Source organism: Thalassophryne amazonica, chromosome 7 (genome assembly GCF_902500255.1).
Source record: "Thalassophryne amazonica chromosome 7, fThaAma1.1, whole genome shotgun sequence".
Lineage (NCBI taxonomy): Eukaryota > Metazoa > Chordata > Actinopteri > Batrachoidiformes > Batrachoididae > Thalassophryne > Thalassophryne amazonica.
This window is the reverse complement of record NC_047109.1, coordinates 23,790,694-23,812,930: the sequence shown is the minus strand read 5'-3', so window position 1 is coordinate 23,812,930 and position 22,237 is coordinate 23,790,694. Positions and strand designations below refer to the sequence as shown.

Below are 22,237 nucleotides of genomic sequence, written 5' to 3'. Positions count from 1 at the left end.
AGAAAATTCGCTGTTGGTTACGCCGACTGTGGCAGTCCTGATATTAAAAAAAAGTCTTGACTTTTGAACAGTATAGTAGCCGTGTCCTGCAGCACCTGACCTTCAGCCTCAGATGATGCGTCGTCATCAACGTCCTCCCACTCGGAGTCGCTGTCAGTGAGCGGGAGGCTAGATGCCAGATGACCTTCAGGCTGTCCAATCCAGGCTGGAAGTTTCTCAACAGCAAAAAAAAAACTCATCCAGATTTTCCAGGTCTGGGAAAAAAATCTTACAGCCAAGCATTGGCCTCAACAAGATCCAGGGCTTGGTTGAGATAATTGAATTTCTTTTTGGGTGTGAAACAGGCTCTATAACAGTCAAAACAGAATTCGATTTCAGAAAAAAAATGTCTTTGATGAAGGCAAGGTCATTGGCTGTGGTGACCGATGTGGAGTTCGCTAGGTCCATCTTCTGGCTTGTTTGTTCTATCAGGCACGGCATGTGCCAGGCACCCAAAGTGTTAGGACCCATAATGCAAACTCCCGGACTAGGCTTGGATGTAGAAGAAATCATTGTCTTTAATTCAGGCTCATGTTTGGTACACAGGTGATCAGTCGGCGAGGCAGAAGCACAAACAGGGTCAGATACAGAGCTGGTATGAGTACAAAGACAACAAACGAGCAGGGATGTGGTGACTGGGAGGAGATTAAATAAGACAAGAGTTAACAAGGTGCATGTGAGGAACAATCTAGAAAAGGGGCATGGCTAGTGAACAAAGATTATACACGGGCAAGATTGTCAGGAGAGGAGTGCACAAGGTGGACTGATGTAATAGACAAAGACACGTGAGCAGGTGCCAAGAGTATGAATGAACAAGAAGACAAAGCAGACACAAACAAGGTGAGAGACAAAGACATGGGGCTGGTGCGGTGATGTGAAGTGAGAACATGATGAGGTACGAGTGAGGGATGGAGACAAAATGGCAGGTGCAGGGTGTAGAGTGAGACAAACAAATAGCCATGAGGAAAAAACTGAGAACCATAGCAACCAAGGGCAGAATAAAAAAACAATTATGAACAGGAACTTGAACAGGAGACATGAGAACTAAAAGAGAACCAAAAGATAAGTACAAAAAACAAAACTAAACTGGACCTGACTAATGACATAAGAATGCAATAAAGATAACCAAGTAAAGACTGGATGCTAAACAGAAGGCAAAACCCGGTATTACAGTACAGCAGAAAATGACAAATGAAAACAGTGAAAATAAACAGATGATAACTAAATGATAAATTTATGAACAATAAATGAAAACACAACTGACTGAAGAAAACTGGAATAGAAGAAAAGGCCAAAGTAAAAAGCAACAACATAACAGAGAATAAACCAGCATGAAAATAAGCAACTAATAGCAAAACACGGGTCGAACAGAAAGGGGAAAAATGGGCACAATGCCCAGATTAGGCCAAACCCATGATAGTACCCCACCCTTATGGGGGTACCACCAGGTGACCGCACAAAAACAACGTGACATCTGGAGGGCAGCCGGGGAGCCAGGACGGGGGGGGAAGAGGCTGGAGAACCACAGAAGGGCTTGAAAGACTTGGGATTCCAAGGATAACTCAAAACAGGACCGACAACAGTCAAGGGAACCAACGGACGGAAAACAGGGCGACAAACATAAGCAGGATTCCGGCCACATGGTGTTACCTGGTGCATGACTGAGAAAGAGGATTGGCTTGATTTTGGGTCATGACAAGTCGACCCACTTAGGCACCTGGTCTTGAGATCCAGGGATGGTAGGTTTAAAAGCTTTATTATCCCATGGGAACTCTCCCTACTCACCTCGGTGGCTCAAGAATATTGACAGCATATATATAAGTGATATTTACACAATGAGGGAGGGAAACAACATAAACAAGAAATATAGTCACTACATAATATTATAGGAGTAAGCTACTAAAACCTAAATATTCATAAAGGAGAAGATTGTAGTATACGTCATGTCTGTCATAACACAGCTGTAGCTGTTTGCAGACACACCCACCTTTTCGATCAGCACACAGAACAAAGTGTCACTCTCTGTTTCTTTGTTTTGTGATTATTTATTTAGTTATTTGTTATGTGATTATGTATGTAGTTATTATAGTATTTATTTATATACTTATCCTAGCTGAGTTCTCTGTGTTTTTAATTTAACACATCACATGCACTGAGCCATCATTTCCAGCTGTCAGTGAGTGGCTGGCGGGCGATCAGCTGAGATGGCTTGCTGTGCTGTCTGTGCTCAGATGTGGTTGGTCGGTCCCCATGTGATCTTGTCTGTACATAATTATCAATATGTCATGCAAGTGTGCTCCTCCAGCATGCCACATGTGTTGCAGGGGGGAGCAACATACTCACACGCCACATATGTTGGGGGAGTGGGGAGCACGATACACACACACACGTCATATGTGTTGAGGGGGTACACTTGCTTGACATATGTGTTGCTTGGTAACGGCACACTTTTGTGGCACAATTTTCACAGACAGCTCGAATGTGGTCATCTGCACTCCACTGTCATGCCGGGAACACAAATAGCCCCACCTTTTCTAAGTGCCCAGCGAGTGGTGTTGGATGTTCATGTGTGGCACCTGGAATTTGGCCAACACCTGCCGAGAGGGGGTCGAATGAGCACTGGCTGTATTTTGCCCGGTGGTGTGCATGAATGGTTGTGGTGACAGCTGTACAATGTGTTTGAGGCAGCTCCGATTTTTCACGAGTGGCATGCAATTCCTCCTTTGTGCGCCAGTTGACTTCAAATGTATTATGTGTGAAGGGGCCCTTACACAACTCTGGGTGAGGAGGTCAAACAAATAACAAAAGACAAAGCAGGAGTGCAATACCAAATACTCACAACTGGAACAGGGACGACAGACGACAAAGGAGACATTTAGCCTAAGACATCAAATACACTCAACAAAAATATAAATGCAACACTTTTGGTTTTTGGTTTTGCTCCCATTTTGTATGAGATGAACTCAAAGATCTAAAACTTTTTCCACATACACAATATCACCATTTCCCTCAAATATTGTTCACAAACCAGTCTAAATCTGTGATAGTGAGCACTTCTCCTTTGCTGAGATAATCCATCCCACCTCACTGGTGTGCCATATCAAGATGATGATTAGACACCATGATTAGTGCACAGGTGTGCCTTAGACTGCCCACAATAAAAGGCCACTCTGAAAGGTGCAGTTTTATCACACAGCACAATGCCACAGATGTTGCAAGATTTGAGGGAATTGGCATGCTGACAGCAGGAATGTCAACCAGAGCTGTTGCTCGTGTATTGAATGTTCATTTCTCTACCATAAGCCGTCTCCAAAGGCATTTCAGAGAATTTGGCAGTACATCCAACCAGCCTCACAACTGCAGACCACGTGTAACCACACCAGCCCAGGACCTCCACATCCAGCATGTTCACCTCCAAGATCGTCTGAGACCAGCCACTCGGACAGCTGCTGAAATAATCGGTTTGCATAACCAAAGAATTTCTGCACAAAGTGTCAGAAACCGTCTCAGGGAAGCTCATCTGCATGCTCGTCGTCCTCATCGGGGCCTCGACCTGACTCCAGTTCGTCGTCGTAACCGACTTGAGTGGGCAAATGCTCACATTCGCTGGCGTTTGGCACGTTGGAGAGGTGTTCTCTTCACGGATGAATCCCGGTTCACACTGTTCAGGGCAGATGGCAGACAGCGTGTGTGGTCGTGTGGGTGAGCAGTTTTCTGATGTCAATGTTGTGGATCAAGTGGCCCATGGTGGCGGTGGGGTTATGGTATGGGCAGGCGTCTGTTATGGACAAAGAACACAGGTGCATTTTATTGATGGCATTTTGAATGCACAGAGATACTGTGATGAGATCCCGAGGCCCATTGTTGTGCCATACATCCAAGAACATCACCTCATGTTGCAGCAGGATAATGCACGGCCCCATGTTGCAAGGATCTGTACACAATTCTTGGAAGCTGAAAATGTCCCAGTTCTTGCATGGCCGGCATACTCACCGGACATGTCACCCATTGAGCATGTTTGGGATGCTCTGGACCGGCGTATAGGACAGCATGTACCAGTTCCTGCCAATATCCAGCAACTTCGCACAGCCATTGAAGAGGAGTGGACCAACATTCCACAGGCCACAATTGACAACCTGATCAACTCTATGCGAAGGAGATGTGTTGCACTGCATGAGGCAAATGGTGGTCACACCAGATACTGACTGGTATCCCCCCAATAAAACAAAACTGCACCTTTCAGAGTGGCCTTTTATTGTGGACAGTCTAAGGCACACCTGTGCACTAATCATGGTGTCTAATCAGCATCTTGGTATGGCACACCTGTGAGGTGGGATGGATTATCTCAGCAAAGGAGAAGTGCTCACTATCACAGATTTAGACTGGTTTGTGAACAATATTTGAGGGAAATGGTGATATTGGGTATGTGGAAAAAGTTTTAGATCTTTGAGTTCATCTCATACAAAATGGGAGCAAAACCAAAAGTGTTGCATTTATATTTTTGTTGAGTGTACAAACAATGGACCCGCAAGGAACATAAACCCAGGTGTGACTTAAATACAAGTTAGCAGATGAGTTACAGATGGGAACGATCAAGGGAGACCAGAACATGTGATAATCTAAACTAAACACAAGGGGGCAGCAGATAACAGAACATACATGGGTGGCTGAACATGACCATTATGGCTAAGTAGAAAAGGCAGACACAGATACCTGATGACAGAAATAAACCACAAACCCAAATGACACTAGAATTTAACCAAGATACAAAAACATTGGGAAGTATCAATAAAAGTTGGACCCGGATGGGAATTACTACATGCAAAAGGCCCTCACATGACAGCTGTCAAAAACACTGCGCCTGACTGTGAGCATCTCCTTGACAACCGTCAGACCAGGAGCAGCATGACAACCTGATTCCATGAAAGAACATAAATGAACACATGAACGCAGGACTCAACAACATCACATTCACGCAGGCACACACCCTCGACCACACACACCAGGAGGAAGGACACATGACCCATACTCACGCACACCCACAGAATGACAGGTGTCATGTGCAGCCATCAAGTGTAAACCAGAAGACTGCGCACAGCTGGAGAACAGGAGGAAGAGATGATGGGAGAAACATTCTTGCACACCCACGAGAGGGACGAATGGCAGATCACATTTACACCCTCACTAATAGACCAGAGGGAGACAGGACAGGTGAGAACTGAGACATGAAAGGACATGGGAAGAGGGAACACATAAAAGACTCCCAAAAACAATCCGACCGGACCGAACCGCAACATTCTCTTTGCTAGTAAATACACTGAAATATCATTAGATGTGTGCATATTTACCTCAAAAAGTACAAGGAAAATTCAAGGAAAAGTTTTAAAACCTTTATTTGAAGGGTGCACCAAACTCAGGTTAAGTCCACAGTGTGTTCATTTTTGACCAACCTTATGGCCAAATATTTAGATCACTTTGAAAGTGCAGATGAGCGGATGACTGCCCAAATTTATTTGAAGTGAGCATACTGTGAAATTTCACCATATTTTTAAACGATTAAACATGTAGTTCAAGGTATCCTTATTTATTCTTACTTCTAAAACTTTTTTGTAATTGTAGAATGTCTTTCAATCAAATCAATACCATACAATATCATCATAATGACAAAAACATTGACAAAAGATTAAAATTAAAACTGAGTTATACTGGCAACATCTTGACTAAAATGTAAACATGACTAAAACTAAATTTAATGTTTTGTGGGCCGCTGAAGAGGAGGTACTGCTGGCCCACCACCACCAGAGGGCGCCCTGCCTGGAGTGCGGGCTCCAGGCACCAGAGGGTGCTGCCGCCTCATAGGAGCAGCCAAGGTGACAGCCGTCACCTATCAACTGAGACAGCTGACATCCATCAGCGGAGGGGTATATCAGCTGGACGGCATCTCCACCTCATTGCCGAGATATCGCTCTACCAAGGAGGTAATATACTCAGCCAATTGTGTTGTCTTCTTGACATAATACCTTGTTACTTTTGCACAGATAGCGAGTGGAACAGCAGGAGACTGTATTGGACCTTATTGATAAGTACACACATTCCTGCACTAACCAGTGTTTTTCTGACGAGAGGTGGAGGTGGTTTATCCACCCTACGTGTTGCTGGGTGCAGCCGCACCCACATCTGACTGTCTCTGTTCCTCGCCAGCAGTACCGGATCCGACGAGCGGAGGCAGTGGCCACCTGGGAGTTCGGGACTTGGCGGCTCCAGTATTCCCGGGGTTCGGTGGCAGAGGAAATCGGGTGGTTCCGGTTCGACTCGGACAGACGTCTCCTATCGTCGAGCCTGCCCACACGACACCATTGGAATTGGTTTATTTCCACAATTGTGATCTGTTGTGTTTGTTGTGCGTGTTCACAACAGTAAAGCTTTGTTATTTGACTTTCTTCATTGTCCGTTCATTTGCGCCCCCTGTTGTGGGTCCGTGTTCCTCACTTTCCCCAACATTTAAAATGTCTAAATTAACACTAAAAGGTTGTGGGTTCGATTCCCACCTGTGGCCTTTCTGTATGGAGTTTGCATGTTCTCCTTGTGTTTGTGTGGGTTCCTTCCAGGTGCTTTGGCTTCCTCCCACATCCAAAGACATGTAGGTTAGGTGAATTGGAAACTTTAAATTCTCCGTAGGTGTGCGTGCGGGTGTGAATGTGTTTGTTTGTCTATATGTGGCCCTGCAATTGACTGGCATCCTGTCCAGGGTGTACCACGCCTTGGGCTCTGTGACTCTCGGATAGGCTCCAGCCCCCATGACCCTTAATTGGATTAAGCAGTTGAAGTCCAAAACAGGCCTTGAGGCTCATTGGGACCAGTGCTTTTTCCCGGATGCCATGAGGTGAAGTGGATTAAGAGTCTATGAGTCTCCCTGGATTGCATGTAGAGCAGTTCACAGTCAAAAAATACAGTCCAGTTTGGTACGCAAGAGAGATGAGACAGCAATCCAGAATGGCTACAGGTCCAAACATCTTAAGTCTAAGGTCTGTTAACAAAAAGCATGTACCGCACAACATAAACTGGTATGCAAACTCAGTAGTCAAAAAACACAGCAAAAAATCAAACAGAAAAACCAAGAACTTGGGAAGCACAATAATTTAGTGCAAAGACTAACAGTCTAGCAGAGTGCGAAGGGACAAGCTTGTTCTTAAGTCCTGCCAGCTGATTAGGGAAATGTGTGAGAGCTGGTGGAAGAACACGTGCGAATAATAAGCAGAAACTGAAAACAGCTGTTGAACATGAAGGCAATGTCGATGAATGAAACCAGGAAGTAACAAAACACAAACAAAGCTGAACCCAATGTGACAGACAGAAAAGGTGAAAAAAGCCCAGTGAGTTCACCACAAAGATAACAGAGTGGGGAAGTGATGTGTCTGAGTCTGTGTGTGTGTGTGTGTGTGTGTGTGTGTGTGTGTGTGTGTGTGTGTGTGTGTGTGTGTGTGTGTGTGTGTGTGTGTGTGTGTGTGTGTGTGTGTGTGTGTGTGTGTGTGTGTGTGTGTGTCTGGATGTGAGACACTACGACTGTCTACCTATTGCTAGCCCCAATCTTTTCCCACAGAGCTGCCTGCTAATTATTGTGTGTATTATTTTTTGCGTAATGTTTCAGTGACAAACATCTTTTTCTCTGTGATCCGTGCACTTGTGTTTTTCAGGTTGATGTTGTGTACATAGCCCTTGAGGTCTTATCCAAAAAACCCATCGTAATGTGAAGGAGGTTATAAAGTTTCCCATTTTGTCGGCTGTTATATCTCTGCTGGAGGAGGTATTCACTCTCTGAGTGCTCTTCTAATTCACATTTATATCAGGAACGCTGCTTTAACTACTTGAACAGCAAAGCAGCTCGTGGGGCTTCTCCAGGTATTGTTTCACTGTATCTCCCAGAATATTGTTCCAAAGGTGTTTGCAGTACCGTATCAGTGAACTATGGTGGGCCATAAACAGGTGTTCAAACACTGAGAGGAACCAGTCTGACTCAAGACGTCACACCACTGGCTGTGTGTGTGTATAACTTCCAAATGTGTGACTGGCACTTGTCTGATGACTGATAGACTCTGAACTCCCTGGCTGCCAGTGAGAGCATCAGTGAGATGATTTGCTGTGCCTCAGAAACGCCTTTCCTGCTCTGAACCACTTTCATGCTACATTGTAGCCTATCACACTCTTAAATATCTGTAAAGATTGGGTAATTGCCTTCCCACTGTCACAGATGCAGCCTCAGCATCTGTGTGGGCTCCCGAATGGCAGGAAGTGGAAATGGCGCCAAATGTGTCATACTGGGAAAAAGCAACAGAATTAAACTGATGGCAGTGATACCGATGACCTGATGCCCTTTTTATTTCCTCTGTATCTCTTTCTGCAGGCCCACTGGGACGGCTTGACCGGGAGGATTACTTTCAACAAGAGCAATGGCTTGAGGACAGACTTTGACCTGGATGTCATCAGTCTGAAGGAGGAGGGGCTTGAGAAGGTTGTCCATTTTTGTGTTTCTGGGCAATGACACACACCTGCCATGCAAATACTCAAAAAAAAAAAAAGAATTAATACTTAAATAATAAATACATTATTTTTTTCATAAAACACACCAACACACACACACACGCTAAAATTAAACAAACAACCAGTAAGCCAACATAGCCAAAGCAAGCACAATCCATATCTTCACAATTATTTTACAGTACTTTCCAGAGTACAAGTTGCATCTCTGTATGTGGAACTCACTTTGTAATACATTTTCCTGTGGGTTAGTTTTACAATGGAAAGGAAATCAGTGTGGCACATGTGCACACTGCAGTCTGTGCTGTTACTTAAAACAATGACTTTTAAATTACAAACATAAGAAATCTGTTCAAATAAGTGTGGGCTGGAGAGCATGTTGGATGTTATTTGATGCACCTTGTACAAAAGAAATCAGATGGACACAAATTGCTGGCCCACAGCAACATGGAGAGAACAGCGGAGTATTGCAGGAAGTACTTACCTTGTGGTGTGAACTGTAATGACTGCTAAATTTGAACAAACAATAAGTAAGATGGACAAATAACTGTTTCCAAGGGCAGCATGGTGGATGTTATTTGACAGCCTGGACAAAAGGAATTGTCAGCTGGACATTTAGTCAATTCCCAGCGACAGACTGGCATCATGTCCAAGGTATACACCGCCTTGCCTGTGACAGCTCGGATAGGCTCCAGTCCCTTGGAGTAAGCAGGTACAGAAAATGCATGGCTGGATGGACCTTTAGTCCACTATTATTTTTTAAAATCAGCTCTTAAATTTGGGAGTTTCATGCACTGTTGTGCATTGCCCTGTGGAATAGCTTATTACTATGACACACAGTATGTATAAGTCGCAGTGAGATTCTCTGGAAAATATTATATTGATCAACAGTGACGGTCCTGGAGCGTTTAAGAAGAGATTGTGTTCACAAATATATGCAAATGAATGAATTTTGTGTCACTGCAAATTTATTAAAATGTCTTAAGTTATGGAACAACAGCACTGACACAAAACAAAACAAAAAGAAAAACAGCTTTCATATCGTGAAAAATACACAGAACTAACATGTACATGTATCACACTTATGATCACACTTTGATGAATCTATAGTAAACTATCACTTTCACTTTTTCAAATTTTTTTAGACAAGAAAAAAAAAATCAAATCTTGGCTCAAGTCTCTCATATGCCTTCAAATAATTTCAGTGTTATCCTTCTCAATTCCGCTTCACCGTAGAGTAACATAGTGTTTGTAAAATTGTTTGCCAAGGTTGGGAAGAAGATTTTTTTCCAGGAAGAAACCCATGCAGAAACAGATAGAATGCGTAAACTCCACACAGAATTGCCCAAGCAGTGATTGCAGAATCTTCTTGCTGGGAGACAAAGGTGCCAAATACTGAGCCTCTGTGACACCTAATACTTGAGTTTTATTTTCAGTTTCAGTTCATTTCAATTTATTTTCATTTATATATTGCCAAATGACAACAAAGTTGCCTCAAGGTACTTCACGCAAGTAAGACCTAAACTTTCCAACCCCCAGAGCAAGCACACAGGTGACAGTGGTAAGGAAAAAACTCCCTCTGATGATTTGAGGAAGAAACCTCAAGCAGACCAGACTCAAAGGGGTGACCCTCTTCTTGGGCCATGCCACTGACATAATTTACAAAACAATTTACAAAATGAAGATGCAGGGAATTTTGATGGTACACAGGATGGGGGTGAGGGAGGGTGCAGAAGTAGACACCACACTCATCTCTGCATTTAGCTGCACCTCAAACAGAGAAAAAAACAGCATCAGGCATCAGAAAGACAACAAATACAGTATAATTTGTCAGCATTAAGCAACAAGAAAAACAGAAGAAATACTATGGTGATCGCCGACCACTAGCCCTAAGCTTCACTAAAGGTAAGTCCCTACGGCTGCTCCCTTGTTTGCACTCGGGGTCGCCACAGCAAATCCAAGGTGGATCTGCATGTTGAATTGGCACAGGTTTTACACCAGATGCCCTTCCTGACGCAACTCCACATTACATGGAGAAATGTGGCAGGGGTGGGATTTGAACCCGGAACCTTCTGCACTGAAACCAAGGACATTAACCACTTGGCCACCACTAAAAGACCCAGAATTTAGATATAGTTGAGGCCGCAGCCTGCTGCATTTCCTAATAAAATGATTTTAAAAGAGTAAAAAGCACAGTAACATACTATGCCAGTATGGTAGCCATACAAAAGGGAAAATAAGTGAGTCTTAACTCTGAACTTGAAATTCTCTACAGGATCTGACTGTTTTATTGATGCAGGGAGATCATTCCACAAAGCAGGTGCACAATAAGAGGAAGCTCTGTGATGCACAGACTTATTTTGTTGAAGAAGTATATTGTACAATCATTCTGCTATGGATGTCCAAACCAAGTGTATGTAAATTTTCTGGCCACAACCCTAAATACATGTACTGAATAGAAGACTAAAAAATGTATGCCATCAATGTATTTAAAAAAAAAAAAAAAAAACTATTATGCCAGTTAAGGCCCACCTGGAATCTGAACATTCTTTGAATGTTCATTGAATGTTTACATGAACATCATATGAACAAAGAATGATGACAGGTAATGTTTGTATGTGACCATTCAGTGAACATCATACAAATGTTCACAAATGTTCAGAACATTAAATGAACATTTGTAGAATGTTTGAATGCGAACATTACTCGTCCTCTTTCTTTGTTCATATGATGTCTGTGCAACATTCTATGAATGTTCAGTTTGGGGGGGTCACAAGGGAGTGGGAGCTAGAGCCTATCCTAGAGGTCAATGGGTGAGAGGTGGGCTACACCCTCGGATTGGCTGCTAATCCATCGCAGGGCTGACAGCAAGACAAATACAAAAAAATAATAATAATCCAACAACAACAAAAACCTACATTTACGGTCAATGTAGAGTCATCAATTCACCTAACATGCATGTCTTTGGAAGTGGGAGGAAGCCAGAGTGAATCCATGCAAACAAAAAACACAGGGAACACATGCAATAGATAGATCAGAAGCAAACCACAAAGCCATTGTAGTATATTTCATTATTTCCTAGTAATATGCATCAAGGTTCTGACCTCATTGCTCCTATAAGTATACACTGAAGCCTTCCCAGAGGGAAAGCTGGGAGTGATGATACAATGAATTTTTCCTGAAGAATAAGATGGATGCTGGGGAAGAGGTACATCACTTGCATTGTAAGCAAACACCAATATGTGCACAAAACTCTCTTCAGCTGGCACTTGTGAAGTAGCCTGCATGGGCATGAATTGCAACTATGACAGTAACAGGGAGCTGTATTGTATATTTCCATTGTCACTGAAGAAATATGAAAATGGACTGCATTTATATTGTGCTTTTTCCATCTATTTCAGAAACTCAAAGCGCTTTACAATAATATCTTTCAATCACCCATTTACACACACACCAATGTTAGGGTGCTGCCATACAAGGCATGAATGTCAAGTGATTTGAAGACTGACAGCAGTTTAAAACTTTGACATACAACAGGCTGTTACTTTGGTCTGACACTGTGGAGCTCTCAACACTGTTTTTTTTTAACCCTCTGCAGTTGTTTGACGGGCATACGCATCAAAAGTCACATGACCAAATTCATCAAATACCCCACACTTTCAGTTTCAGTTTGAATGTTTGTTGAAAGTGAAGACTTCAACCTACATACCAGATTTTAAATTTTGTTGATTGGCCGAGGAAAACCTGAATAATGATTAGTCATTTTCGCCAGGTTTTTAATGAATTATTATGTTAATGTGTGAAGCACCGCTTCATGCGATTGCTTCGGCCAGCACGCGTGTGTGCAGTTTTCTCACTCTTTTTCTCTCTGCTCTTAACAATTACAATCTCTAACAAAACCATGCTTTTCCCTTTGGCTTTGGTGAAAAGAAAACCCCAGCCATTTGGTGCAAAACGCACAGCCAATGTATGTGTGATGCACCGCTCCGTGTGTCCGATTTATCCAGCACACGCGAACAAGAGTATTTCTCACTCTGTCTTCTCTCTGCTCATCTGTCTGCTCGTAACATTTACAGTCTCAAACAAAACCATGATTTTCCCTTTGGGTTTGGTGAAAACCCCAGCTGTTTGGTGCAAAACGCACAGCCAATGTATGTGTGAAGTGCCGCTCCGTGTGTCTGATGTGTCCAGCGCACGCGAATGAGAGATTTTCTCACTCTGTCTTCTCTCTGCTCGTAACATTTACACTCTCAAGCAAAACCATGATTTTCCCTTTGGATTTCCTTTTTGGTGGCAAAGAAAACCCCTGCCGTTTGGTGCAAAATGCACAGCCAATGTCCAAAGCGCTGTGTCCAGCATGCACTCACAAACAAGAGATTTTCTCACTCTGCTCGTAACAATTACAGTCTCAAACAAAACCATGATTTTCCCTTTGGCTTTGGTAAAAAGAAAACCCCAGCTGTTTGGTGCAAAATGCACAGCCAATGTATGTGTGAAGTGCCGCTCCGTGTGTTCGATGTGTCCAGCATGCACTCACGAACAAGAGATTTTCTCACTCTGTCTTCTCTATGCTCGTAATATTTACAGTCTCAAACAAAACCATGAATTTCCCTTTGGATTTCCTTTTGGTGGCAAAGAAAACCCCAGCCGTTTGGTGCAAAACGCACAGCCAATGTCCGAAGCGCTGTGTCCAGCACTCACAAACAAGAGATTTTCTCACTCTGTCATCTCTCTGCTTGTAACATTTACAGTCTCAAACAAAACCATGAATTTCCCTTTGGATTTCCTTTTGGTGGCAAAGAAAACCCCAGCCGTTTGGTGCAAAACGCACAGCCAATGTCCAAAGCGCTGTGTCCAGCATGCACTCACGAACAAGAGATTTTCTCACTCTGTCTTCTCTCTGCTCATAACATTTACAGTCTCAAACAAAACCATGAATTTCCCTTTGGATTTCCTTTTGGTGGCAAAGAAAACCCCAGCCGTTTGGTGCAAAACGCACAGCCAATGTCCGAAGCGCTGTGTCCAGCACTCACGAACAAGAGATTTTCTCACTCTGTCATCTCTCTGCTCGTAACATTTACAGTCTCAAACAAAACCATGAATTTCCCTTTGGATTTCCTTTTGGTGGCAAAGAAAACCCCAGCCGTTTGATGCAAAACGCACAGCCAATGTCCGAAGCGCTGTGTCCAGCATGCACTCACGAACAAGAGATTTTCTTACTCTGTCTTCTCTCTGCTCATAACATTTACAGTCTCAAACAAAACCATGAATTTCCCTTTGGATTTCCTTTTGGTAGCAAAGAAAACCCCAGCCGTTTGGTGCAAAACGCACAGCCAATGTCCGAAGCGCTGTGTCCAGCACTCACGAACAAGAGATTTTCTCACTCTGTCATCTCTCTGCTCGTAACATTTACAGTCTCAAACAAAACCATGAATTTCCCTTTGGATTTCCTTTTGGTGGCAAAGAAAACCCCAGCCGTTTGATGCAAAACGCACAGCCAATGTCCGAAGCGCTGTGTCCAGCATGCACTCACGAACAAGAGATTTTCTTACTCTGTCGTCTCTCTGCTCATAACATTTACAGTCTCAAACAAAACCATGAATTTCCCTTTGGATTTCCTTTTGGTGGCAAAGAAAACCCCAGCCGTTTGGTGCAAAACGCACAGCCAATGTCCGAAGCGCTGTGTCCAGCACTCATGAACAAGAGATTTTCTCACTCTGTCGTCTCTCTGCTCGTAACATTTACAGTCTCAAACAAAACCATGAATTTCCCTTTGGATTTCCTTTTGGTGGCAAAGAAAACCCCAGCCGTTTGGTGCAAAACACACAGCCAATGTCCGAAGCGCTGTGTCCAGCATGCACTCACGAACAAGAGATTTTCTCACTCTGTCTTCTCTCTGCTCATAACATTTACAGTCTCAAACAAAACCATGAATTTCCCTTTGGATTTCCTTTTGGTGGCAAAGAAAACCCCAGCCGTTTGGTGCAAAACACACAGCCAATGTCCGAAGCGCTGTGTCCAGCATGCACTCACAAACCAGAGATTTTCTCACTCTTTCTTCTCTCTGCTTGTAACAATTACAGTCTCAAACAAAACCATGACTTTCCCTTTGGTTATGCCTTTCCCAACAATTGATTGTGCTTTTCCACCAAATGATAACTACAGTCTTCACAGACCCATGTATTTGGATGTGGATGCACTCTGCCTTCATGCACGCATGAACGTCTGTCTGCCTGACACCTCTAGTTGCCTGTTTTAACACCTCTTGCTGGTGCGATAAAAGTCTTACCCTTTTTCCATTGGTTGAAATGGCATGACATCAACAATAAAAACCACCGACCCCACGTGGGAGCAGATGTCAGTCAAAGAGGGAAAAAAAGCCTCCAAGGGCTCAGTGCTGCCTCTAGTGGACAACTTGAGGAAGTGTCAGGCCTGTTTTGTTCAGCACAGGACCTTTTGATGGACAGGAATTATTTGTCTGAGTGGTACAAATATAATTTGTGTGGCATCTGATTATCATCATCTTGATAGCTGTTCAAAAAATGCCTGAACCATTTCCTTCATTTTAATGTAATAGTTACATAGAACTTTGTTTATATACAAATTTGTACATATATTTTTGACATTTACAATTTATATTTGCATTCTAAGTTATAAAAATGGTTTGTTACACATTTGTGATTTTCACAGAAAAAAAAAATTTTTTCTGCCCTTTGGATTTTAGTTTTTGTGGATAATTAGGTTTATTGTTTTAATGCAGTATGTCAGAATGAAAGAACTGTAAAGTCACACAGGTGAGGTTGTGCTGACAAAAATGACACCAAACAAAGCCAGGTAAACCGTTTTTTAAGGTAAATCATGAGGGTAAAACTAAAAGTAGTCAAAAACGCCCAGTTATACCCAGGACTCCAGAGGGTTAATATATATTTGCAGTTGGCATGCTTGAGTGTTGGGCACGTATTTACCCATTGCTCATACACAGTCAATCCTCCAAAAGGCCTCACTGACCCAGTTGCCAGAAGATTTGTGATGAAACTACAAAGCTTTGATGAGAGCTGTGTACTATAAATGAAAATAAATTGGATCCATCCATCCAAAGAGTACATGAGGATCAAACTGGCATCTGATACCTCAGAGTAACACAGTTGAAGTTTTATGCCAATTTAGAAGAATTTGTTGGGCCTTTTCCCCCCTCTATGGTACAAAGTTTGAAGTGATAGAAAACAAAAATGTTTAGAAGAGAGATTTGGTGCTTACACACATTTCAACAGGACTTCACCGCTGAGCTGTGTGCTGTTTGTTCACTGAGTCACCACATATCAAATTTAAACAAGAGCAGTCAGAGTATACATAAACACACACATTTCTCCTCTCTTTGGAAAACCTCTGTAGGGTGGAAATGGTTGTGTCCACTAGGTCCAAAGGAATCATTAGACATGGGTCATTTTGGACACAGAGGGACATTAATGTTCCTCTTCATTTGACAGACTGAGTACCTCAGTGGATAGAGTAGAGCACACACTAGTGCCTGATGTCATATTCCTCTGGGGATGACACCTTAATATCACACTAATATCTACCCTTAAGTGCGTTTCAACTGGGTGAATGATTTCATATTAACTGAAGTGCCAGTGGTGGAAGTATGAGCCGAACATCGTTGGATGAAAGGCAAAGTGACAAGAGAACATGCAGACTTGACATGGAGAAGAACATTAAAACATAAAAATATGAAGAATCTGGAACTTAAGTGATGTTCAGTGTTGTGAAAAGTAACTTTGACAAGTTACTTTTTTAGTTACTTTTTTAGTTGCTTTATGCAGTTACTTCATTAGCAGCATTATGCAATTACTTTATTAGAATCTGCCGAAAACCTGCAACTAATAAGTAATGTAACTAATAAGGTAACGAGTAATATAACTTGGTTACTTGTAAGATTGAGCAATCAGCAAAGTAACTCATCAGCAAAGTAACTAATAGTTACTTTTCTGAGTACTAAATCTTAAAAATAACCAAATTAGATTATGAGTAACTTTATTAATTACATTCAGCAGCTGCCGACAAGGTGTCCGCAGCTGCTAATGAACTAACTGTATGAAGTAACTGTAAAATATAACTTTATAAATTAACTAATGAAGTAACTTTCCAAAGTTACTTTCCCCAACACTGGTGATGTTCCCCTTTACACCAAGCCACACTCTTCAACAAAATGAACAGCAGTTCATGTTTATCTACATCACATCCAGTGATGTCCAGCCCACATTTCTTTGTCCATCTTGCTTATTTTTGGCATTTAGAAGTCCTTTTGGCACACACAACAAGCTGGGGGCTTCCTGCAAAAATTCTCTATTTACTTCTTCATCCTTGTCCATCTGATGCTTTCTATTGTCCATACTGCATCAAATAAACAGTATGTTGTCCATCATACAGTTGTATGCAAAAGTTTGGGCACCCCTGGCGATTTCCATGTTTTTCCTTTATAAATCATTGGTTGTTTGGATCAGCAATTTCAGTTAAATATATCATTTAGCCAGTGGTGGGCACAGTTCTGCTAATGCGCTAACTGCTAATTGTCAAAGCTAATGTCTTCATTATCGGATTAGCTTTTCAGATAACTTTGAAAACCATCAGCGGACTAATTATCTTCCGATAAGTTTTGGTCTGATAAATTTTAGACTGCTAACATATTTTTGCAGGCATGGTGAACAAAGCTTAACAGTTACAAACATTTATGAAGTATGAAATCAAAGATTTGAATACCTACGTGTTAAATGTTTTGTAGAAGATGTACAGTTCTATCCTCTGCAAACAGAGGAGAGCTAGTTCCAGAAGAAACCGCTCTGTTCTCTGCAAACAAAGGAGAACTGATCACAGAAAAGGAGAAGAAGAAAAGAAAAAAAAAAACACAGGAAAAAAGACCATTTCTTTTGACCCCATACAGATGTGCTGGCAATATCACCCAAGTCATCCAGAAGCATACAGTTTTAACCAAACTAATTTCTGACAAGCTATCTAAATTAACGTCACGTCTGAAGTTTTATAAAGTGAAAATATCAGATATGTGTTTTAGTTTTAAAGTAATGCATTCATTTTGAACGTTTTAGTGTGGACATGCTGTGTCAGGGTGCATTATGGGTAATCTCAGTACATTCATGACAGAAGAAATGGATTTTGAGACAATCTGATCAGGCTCCACACAGGCAACAGCATTAAACTCTTTGTATATTATGCCTAAAACGCTTGTGAATATATTCTCTGGGTTTATAGACATTGTTATTGCATTTGTTTTATGTAAAAATGCCAGAAGAAGCCCAGGTTGCTTCTCCATTATTTACAATGGAATCATTGTGAGCTGTTTGCTTCCTGTTTGCTCTTTAGGGTCCTGCTTATCTGTCATCTTTGTTCCAGAGTAATATATATAAGATGTCTGAAATTCAGTTTGCATTTATTAAATTCCATGCAGCTTAAACGTAGCAGACACGGATTATCTGGAATTTTGTTTTGGCAAGTTTTCATGGCCTCTACTGCCATCTACTGGCCAGTAGTGTTCATGGCAGTATGAGCATCTGGACACCAGTAGATGGCAGTGTTCTATTTATTTTGACCCCGGTTATATCAGACGGTTGTCTATCACAACTTGACTTTCTGGCTTTTGCAAATGTTTTTTTTTTTTTTTTTTTTTACAAATTAAAAAAGGCATATTTTACAAAAGCACATTTATATGTAAAGACTAACACACACACACCTCACATTAGTGTATTGGTTTTTACATATATATGAGTCAACCAATCAGTATTAGCGGAGGCTCATTTACCCATAATCCCTTTGGCATCTGTCTGTGTTTGTTACAAAACTTCAGAATTAGTGCATTATTTAAAATTAAAAGATATGTGTTATATTTTAACTTTGTACAAATGGCAGAATTTATATTAATGGAGTTATTCTATCCGGATTAATTTGATGATTTTAAATCAAAACCATAAGTCAAAACTGCTTTATTTTCCAAGACCTCTGCCTCACTGTGGCACTGCTGTATTCTGTTAAGGAATTGCTTCACTGCTGCAAAATACATAGAAAACAGGAGCTTCCAGCAGTGGGCATGGTGCACAAAGACAGGAGTGCTGTCTTATTGTTTGAGTTGTGGTCACCTTTGATGCTACCAGAAGTGATCGTAGTGTTAAAACTCAAAATCACCTTGTTAGTAGTGGCATGTGTACCAGAAGCAATACTGAAAGTTATCAATTATCGCTTAGCTGTAGCTTCCAATACATTTTTGGATGGTTTATCGGTTTAGCTTTATAAAATATAACTTTTCAGTTCATTGATTAGCTGTTATCAAAGTTAACTTTTTGGTTAGCTGTGCCCACCACTGCATATAGCAGACAAACACAGTGATATTTGAGAAGTGAAATGAAGTTTCTTGGATTTACAGAGAGTGTGCAATAATTATTTAAACAAAATTAGGCAGGTGCATAAATTTAGGCACCCTTGTCATTTTATTGATTTGAATACATTTAGCATTATTAGTGGTTTGGTAAGCTCAATTACCCTTAACCTCCTTACACAGGTGAATCCAATCATGAGAAAGGTTATTTGCAAATGTTTCCCCTGTTTGCATCTCTTCTAATGAGTGGGGGCCTCTAAACAACTCTCAAATGACCTGAAATCAAAGATTATTCAACATTATGGTTTAGGGGAAGGATACGAAAAGCTATCTCAGCTGTCAGCTGTCAGTTTCTACTGTTAGGAACATAGTGAGGGAATGGAAGACTGCATGCACAGTACTAGTTAAGGCCCAAAGTGGCAGGACAAGAAAAATCTCAGATACGCTGAAGCGAGGATGGTGAGAACAGTCAAACCACAGGCATGCTCCAAAGACCTACAACATGATCTACAACTACCTACAACATGATAGTGTCTCTGTGCATCGTTCAACTATACAGCGCACTTTGCACAATGAGATGCTGTAATGCAGAGGAAGCCTTTTCTGTATACACTCCACAAAAGGGGTTGCTGGAGGTATGCTAAAGCACATTTGGACAAGCCAGCTTAATTTTGAATTAAGGTGCTGTGGACTGATAAAACTAAAATGGAGTTATTTGGACATAACAAGAGCATGGCTGAAAAAGAACACAGCATTCCAAGAAAAACACTTGCTACCTACAGTAAAATTTGGAGGTGGTTCCATCATGCTGTGGGGCTGTGTGGCCAGTGCAGGTACTGGGAATCTTATTAAAGTTGAGGGTCACATGGATTCAACTCAATATCAGTAGATTCTTGAGAACAGTGTTCATGAATCAGTGACAAAGTTGAAGTTGCACCAGGGCTGGATCTTTCAGCAAGACAACAGCCCTAAACACTGCTCAAAATCTACTAAGGCATTTATGCAGAGGAACAAGTACAACGTTCTGAATATTATTGAAAATCTGTGGCGTGCTCAGAAACCAAAAAACCTGAGATGTTTTGTAAAGAAGAATGGTTCAGAATGCCTTCAACCAGAATCCAGACTCTCATTGGAAGCTATAGGAAGCATTTAGAGGCTGTTATTTCTGCAAAAGGAGGATCTACTAAATAGTGATGTATTATTCCTGTTGGGGCGCCCAAATTTATGTACGTGCCTAATTTTGTTTAAAGAATCATTGCACACTTTCCAAGAAACTTCATTTCACTTCTCAAATATCAACTGTGTTTGTCTGCTATATGATATATTTAACTGAAATTGCTGATCCAAACAACCAATGATTTATAAAGGAAAAACATGGAAACCATCAGGTGTGCCAAAACATTTGCATACAACTGTATTTATTTTTGCGTCTTGCTTATTTTTGCAAATTAAACATCCTTATGTGAAGTTACAGTATACACTGTGCATGTGCTTCCTGGCCGTATTGCATCATGGCAATCCCTTGGTGGCGATTATGATTATCTCTGGATCCATTTCTGGATAGGAGCTACATCCTGGATCGATCTCGAGATGCCTGTGCATGGGTTTGTTTAATGTGGGACTGTCATTGAATGTCAACAAACACACAGTCATTGACAAATCCTTAGCTGCATCCAATGGCTTGGAAATCCCAGATTTTCTGGGTCTGAGGACCTGCTGCAGCCTTCATCTGCCTTCATAGCTGTTGGGTTTACAACACAATACCCCCTCCGCCTGATCCGACATTAAGGAATTCTTGTTTCACCAGAGGCCCGTTAGCCATCTTGTATACAGGGTTCTTATTGAGCCTTCATGGTTACTGTAGCGGCCACAGGACACACAAGGTCACCACCATATAACACCAATACCACCTCCTGTAACAGTGGAATGTGCCGAAAAAGTGCTATGTCCAGCTGTCTTGCCATTTCTCTGGTAGTCAGACGACGTCCCGGATCAACAAAGCGTTCACTTTGGAAATGATCTGGTCATTTGAGCCTGTCGATCGCCGCTCGGTGCGCGGCGCGCCATCCGCCGCTGTGGGCCGTCTTTAATCCAGTTGTAATTGTCCTTAATCTGTGTGATCCCCATAAAATCTTCACCGAAAGCCATCTGAATTTTCCAAATGGTTTCCACTTGGCTGTCTATCACACTTTCTGAAAAAATTTTGATGAAGTAAAGCGGCAGTCGGTCAGCCAATTTCCTGGCAATGAAAATCCAACGAGGGGGCTGGACCACTCCAACCACAAGGCGTGCTCACAGGCGAATGATGCAACCGACAGGCGTGGAAAAAACTCACGCATGTGCACGAAGGTTCAAGCTTGGCTGATGCAATCACACATGATTCAAGTCCATATAGGTTTTGCAAAAAATAAAAAGGTCCGTTACTTTTCTAACAGACCTCGTATGCTGAAGAGGTTACAATTTGCCATTGACTGACATAAAGAGAAATGGTGCAACATTTTGTGGATTGGTGAAAGCAAGATTGTTCTTTTTGGGTATATAGGTACTACAGACAGTTTGTGAGACAACCACTAAACATTGAATTCAAGCCACAATATACTGTGAAGACCGTGAAGCATGGTGGAGCAAGCATCATGATATGTTACTGTTTCTTATGCTATGGTGTTGGGTATATTAATCGCACACCAGGGATCATGGATCAGTTTTAATCACAATACTTGAACAGTAGTGTTGTCTTATGCTGAAGAGGAAACACCCTTGAAATAGATGTTTCATCAATACAATGACCCCAAACACAACAGCAAGTGAGCATCATCTTGTTACAAGACCTACAAGATTAACATCATGGAGTGGCCAGCCCAATCCAGAGTCACAGACCTAACAGTCCCACCTAAAAATTGGTCAGCCCTGCCTTCACTGCGCATGCATCATTAGCACCTCATTTCTGCTTAAAACTGCACTCCAGTCATCATCTATCTCAGCGACAGATATCTGAAGCTTTCGTACAACAATTTTTCCACATAAATTAAGCATTATTTCATCATAAAAGATGGTGGAAGCAATCAGAGTGACATAAGTGATGGGGGTATAAAAAAGTCATGTCAGCTGCTTGTATCTGTGATCTCATTCTTCAATTCACTGCCTAAATTTCATGAGTATATGTAGGTGAGGGTCAGAAAATGCTTTTATTGTTAAAGTGAGATTGTTGCCTTTGCTCTCAGCTGCCTTTTCACCACAACATTCTGAACAGACACCTGCCTTGTTGAGGACCTTGCCCCATTC

The 22,237-nt window shown here is 41.8% G+C and overlaps 1 protein-coding gene across 5 annotated transcripts in view; it reads left to right on the top strand.

The window, feature by feature from the left end:
* LOC117513713 (glutamate receptor ionotropic, kainate 2) overlaps positions 1-22,237 on the top strand; it is a 1,177,061-nt gene that overhangs the window by 713,372 nt on the left and 441,452 nt on the right. For all 5 annotated transcript variants that reach the window (XM_034173955.1, XM_034173957.1, XM_034173956.1 and 2 more), the window contains exon 9: positions 8,441-8,548. In XM_034173955.1, the coding sequence (XP_034029846.1) occupies positions 8,441-8,548 (108 nt within the window). The remainder of the gene's footprint in view (positions 1-8,440; positions 8,549-22,237) is intronic.